Genomic DNA, 5,031 nt, shown 5'->3' on the forward strand with positions numbered 1-5,031 from the left:
GCCGTCAGTAACGGGGAACGCAGCAGGGGGGGTTGGCAGAGTGCGTGGAACTGCCCGGTGCTCTGCGCTGGGCGAGTCGCCCCGCTGTCCACGTCTTCCACGCCGCTCCGGCGGCACGAGCGGCTGCGGGCAGGGGATCGGCCCCGAGACACCGCTGGTCCTGCCAGAGAGGGAACCCGAAAAGGGCTGGCGCGCTCGCTGCTTTCTACGTTTTGCGGGTATTTCGTAGTTAAAAGACCACAAAAAAACCAAATTGCATCCAGTATCTTCAACTTGTAGATTTTAGCTATTTCTTTTTAAAAACACAAATTTAAAGTTGTTAAATTGATTTCATTGTAGCAGCGTAGAACACTTTATTTCAATACTACTTAGCACTTGGCAGCCTACTGCCTACTGAACGCTTGTCTGCATTTCCTTCTTTTTACACCATATACAGGAATTAAGTCTTACTTAAGATGCTGTAAGAGCTTGAGTTTGTTGTACGTGTCAGTTACCGTGAATAGCCTGGTCTCCCTGCCTCACAGCTCCATATTGACAGGAAAATGGGCTGCACGCTGCAGTTAAGCAGCTAGATCTCAGGCTGGCACAGCGATCTTTCCAAACTACTCCTTCTGCCGTGCTCCTGGAGGTCAGACGCAGGTCTGATTCTTTTTGTTAACGGGCATTAACATGATGACTTCCCATCTAGGGAGCAGGCGACCAAGGAATGAGGGAAGGAGCATGCCCGCTTCGGAAAACAGTGTTTTGTATGGCAAAAGCCAGCGATCGGGCAGTGACCCAAGGCAGCAGAACAGGAAACGGGAAGTGAAGCAACTCCTACAGACGAGGGATGAGGAAAACTCTCGCCCAGTACCGGTTCCAAGCGGTGAAGAGGCTGTGCTTTGAAAGCAGAGGGCATATTGAAGTCAAACAGCTTAAACATTACCCCTCCCTCTGATCCAGTTTGACTTAACACCCAGGGTTTGTTGTTACAGTGCAGTTGCATTTAAGAACAAAACATCACACCCAGACAGTGTAACTGTTTTATCAGCCCAGTACTGGTTCCAAGCGGTGAAGAGGCCAAACCCTGTGCTTTGAAAGCAGAGGGCATATTGAAGTCAAACAGCTTAAACATTACCCCTCCCTCTGATCCAGTTTGACTTAACACCCAGGGTTTGTTGTTACAGTGCAGTTGCATTTAAGAACAAAACATCACACCCAGACAGTGTAACTGTTTTATCAGTAGCTTTCATCTTTTGAGGACAAACTCTCTTTTCATAGCAAACAACTTCTGAGGTTTTTTGCAGCCAAGAAAAGTTATGGATGCATTTCTGCTGCAGAGAAGATGGGGGGATAACATATGTTTTGCCAAAAAATTATATGAGCCACCAATTGATGACAGCCTGTACTTTTACTCCCCTTCCATCCTGAAAAAAAGTTTCCTAGTGTGTAATAGTCTTACGTTGATACTAAAATAACTTAACCTGAGTGATCTACTAATGAATTTACCAAAAGTCTACTTGACCAGCAACCAAGGTGCTTTCAGTGGGCAAAGGGGAATACATGTTCACACAGTCACGTAAGCAGCAAGAAGCCATATAGTTAGTACTCAACAGAACTGTCCCTGCTTGTCTTGCCCACAGGACCATAAGGAGGCAGTAAGTACAAGTAGTGCCAATACAGCTTTTTAAAAGCCTCCTTCACTCTGCTTCTGGGAGGCAAGTTTCAGAGGCATTTATCATTAAAGGTAACTTTATTGTCTGCTTATTAATTAGGTTTTGTAAGGTATCTAAAGAATCTGAAAGTATTGTGAGAGCCACATCTCCAGCTAAACCTGGCAGAGTATATGGTTTCTGTGCAGGCCAACTGCTACTTACTTGCAGAGTTAAGGAAGGCTTTTGCTGCACCAACATCAGCTAGAGCTGCCATGGAGATTACAAGAAATCTTGCAGGACATGTATGTCAACACCTCCACTTATGTTCTGCTTGTTAAACACACAGCACTGTCCCCTCCCTCTGGCGCTTGTTAGCAATACAACTACTTTCTAAAGAGGGAACAAGTTTTTACTGAACTTAGCTAGTGTGGACTGTGACTTTGCTGAGAACAGCCTCAATACAAGCAATACAAGCCCCACCACGGCAGACTTGCCACTGTAGCAGAGCAAAGGCTTGTCTAAACGTGCCACTTTTGTCACAGTAAGTGCCTAGTTCTGTTGGTTTCATCTTGGCAGTACGCAGGGAAACATGAAAAGTTCAAAGTTTCTTAACATAGTTGCTATGCCGATTGAGTTTGCACACTGTCTTTGAAACATTTTGAAGATTTTTTTGTTGCAACTTTACTGGATTAAATGATGTCACATAGAAAAACAGAGTCAAAACCAAGTGTGTGTTTCTGGCCTTTATAGTAAAGCAGCATAGGTTCAACAGCTCTAACTGTCTGACACCATGACTTTCACCATCCCTTCCATAACAGTCTTTCCACTTTCTTTGACTTTACACGATACCGAAATGTGCGCAATAGAACCCTTCAGTCGTTTAACTTCCGCTGCAGCTATGACGACTTCTCCAGTATACAAAGGAGCTGGAAATCGGATCTCCTGAGAAAGAAATACACAACCTTCACCGGGCATTTTAGTACCCAAAACTGCAGAAATAAGTCCATTGATCAAAACTCCATGCACAATAGTTCTCCCAAACCTAGATTTCTTTGCGAAATCTTCATTTAAATGCAAAGGATTTGTGTCACCTGTTAAATCAGAAAATGTAACAACATCGTTCTGTGTAAAAGCTTTGGCAAGTTCAGCTTTGTCTCCAACTTTTATGTGTAAGCTCTGAAGTACAGGACGTCTAAGCAGTGAGTTGATAACTGTTAGCTTTGTCAAGGTTCTTTGTCGGAAATCCCCTCCAGAAATTCCATACCTGAAGGGCTGCAACATCGCAAGCAACTTCTGCTTTGTACAGCCAAAGCAACCACCACATTCAGTCCAAGACTAGTTCTCTACTGTTCCCAGATAACGCAAGAAGAAATGGAGATGTCTAATTTGGGGGGGGAAACAAAAACAAAACAAGAAACAAACTAAAGCATTTAAAAAAAAAAACCACAACAAACCACCATCAAGTGCACTCAAAGTTGAAAATACTCAATTTCCCTTTTACAGAAAAGACCAAAAAATTAGAGCTATGCCTGAGCAGATTTTTTGTTTAGCTGTCGCTTCAGGGACAAAGAATTCTTGGAACTCATTTTCTTAAGCAGCATCCTCAGGAAAAAAAAGGAGCTCTGGAAGTGCATGTTTATGTATGAATTTTTAAATGAGGTCAGTCAACAGTGACTATTGAAAAAGAAGAAATGGGGCAGGGGAAATAAAAGATTGGACCATGGTGTGAGTCAAGAACAAAACTTCCCAGAAATTATTTTCTTGCAGATGTATTGAGAAGTCCTAATGAGATCAGGACTTCTCACTGGAATGAAGCCATGAAGTAACGAGACAGCCACTACTGTCACATTTTACAAGATTCATTGTAAAATGGGAACTGCTTAAACGCAGGCCTACACACCTGCATTGAAAAGCATTTCACTCCTAAACCAAGACATTTTTGCATCTAGGCCATCTTTCTATGAAGAAGCAATGTGCTCAGTTAGCCAGACAACCTTACAGCGAGAACCGACATCTGCGGGAAGCCATCCAGCCCCCACAGGGCTTTACCTGCAGCACTCGAAAGGCACACCTCCTGTTCTGGTAGAACCCCAGCAATGTTAGAGCACTCCACAGCTTGACAAGGCCACTAAGTGAAAAGAAAATGAAATATATTGACAAAATTTGTTTTTCTCAGTTTTCCTACAGCATAAATAATAATACAATAATTTTTAAAAAATCTTAAATAAAAGCATGTTACATAAAGATTAATGAAACCTTAATTGAGTTTAACAGCAGGTAATTTCATCAATGGGTTCTAGTAGCAACACTGTGCCCTGGAGGGTTATTGCAATGACTGCAGTCTCCTGTCCTTGACATACAGAGAATGTACTGTAATCTTTTCAAATTCATTTTACTGGCTCTGTTCTTGTTCGTTCTGTGCCTTTAAGCTCCTTCCTCTCCTAAATCGCCTGCAGTTCTCTTTGCCATTTAAAACTGGTACCCACTCTCACCTTTACTATAGAAAGACATTTAGAGCCACATATTTCAGTGGTCCTGCCAGACCATCCTGTTTTAAAGCAGGAATAATGTACTGATGCCCGTAGGTTACTGAATCTTAGTGAATTTTTATTTTCTGCATACTCCATGCAGACTTCTGCAAGCTAGGCTTAATTCTTCAAAGACCATTCTTAACTTGGAAGTTCTGTTTTCTTAGGAAAAATATTTTCACAGTTGTATCTGAAGTGCATACCTACTGCAACTTACCTGCTAATAACTCTTAATATTGCAGACAGAGTTTTTTCCTCATATGTTAAGATGTCAACAGGCAAAGCTGCTCCAACCTTTAAGAAAATGTTATTTAATAAAGTACCATTCTGTGCTCTTATAGTGGTTTATAAGGAAATGAATTCACAGCCAGCATGTGACTTCATTAAAGGTGTTATAGTTACGCTCATATCTCACATGAGCGTTTCAGCTACAAAACCACTGATTTTACACAGCACCCTTCCTCTCAGAGCTCTTTAGACAGAAGCCACTTTTACTTCCACGTTACAGCTGAAGAAACAGGGACCCAGCAGTGATGTGACTAGCTTGAAGTCACCCAGCAATATCATAAACAGAGCAAAAATAGTACTGTGGACTTCCCCATCCAAGAAGCTGTTCCCTTCCCATAGTTCTCCTTTTAAAGCCTCGCTACAGCAGAAGCATCAATACCCCAGATTCTAAAAATCAGGTCTTCTGGAGCCACTTGACTATAGACGCCAAGACAAAACGTACAACCCCGGCTTCATTACGAGCAAGTTACAGCATGGGCTGGACAGCAGGTAACCGTTAAGGAGAGGCGATCCGAAGACACTTATCCCGCCTTCTCACGCCCAGGACTCCAGCCCACCGTCAGCTCGACAGCTCTCCCCTC

At 42.8% G+C, this 5,031-nt stretch overlaps 2 protein-coding genes across 2 annotated transcripts; both read right to left on the reverse strand.

Moving 5' to 3' along the window:
- Positions 1-2,366: 2,366 nt before the first annotated feature.
- Positions 2,367-4,496, reverse strand: RPP14 (ribonuclease P/MRP 14kDa subunit; the record flags this gene model as incomplete). Its single annotated transcript, XM_010282157.1, has 3 exons — positions 2,367-3,015; positions 3,684-3,762; positions 4,380-4,496. Coding segments are annotated over 3 exons (253 nt in total), but the record flags the coding sequence as incomplete, so codon positions are not given.
- Positions 2,409-2,915, reverse strand: LOC104614862 (hydroxyacyl-thioester dehydratase type 2, mitochondrial-like). Its single transcript, XM_010282156.1, has one exon. The coding sequence runs from the start codon at positions 2,913-2,915 to the stop codon at positions 2,409-2,411; it is 507 nt and encodes a 168-aa protein (XP_010280458.1).
- Positions 4,497-5,031: the final 535 nt, after the last annotated feature.

This window comes from Phaethon lepturus, unplaced genomic scaffold (assembly GCF_000687285.1).
Source record: "Phaethon lepturus isolate BGI_N335 unplaced genomic scaffold, ASM68728v1 scaffold51712, whole genome shotgun sequence".
Classification (NCBI taxonomy): Eukaryota; Metazoa; Chordata; class Aves; order Phaethontiformes; family Phaethontidae; genus Phaethon; species Phaethon lepturus.

Excerpts from the sequence above, each read along its gene's own strand:
- LOC104614862 (XM_010282156.1), bottom strand. The coding sequence starts at position 2,915 with ATGTTGCAGCCCTTCAGGTATGGAATTTCTGGAGGGGATTTCCGACAA.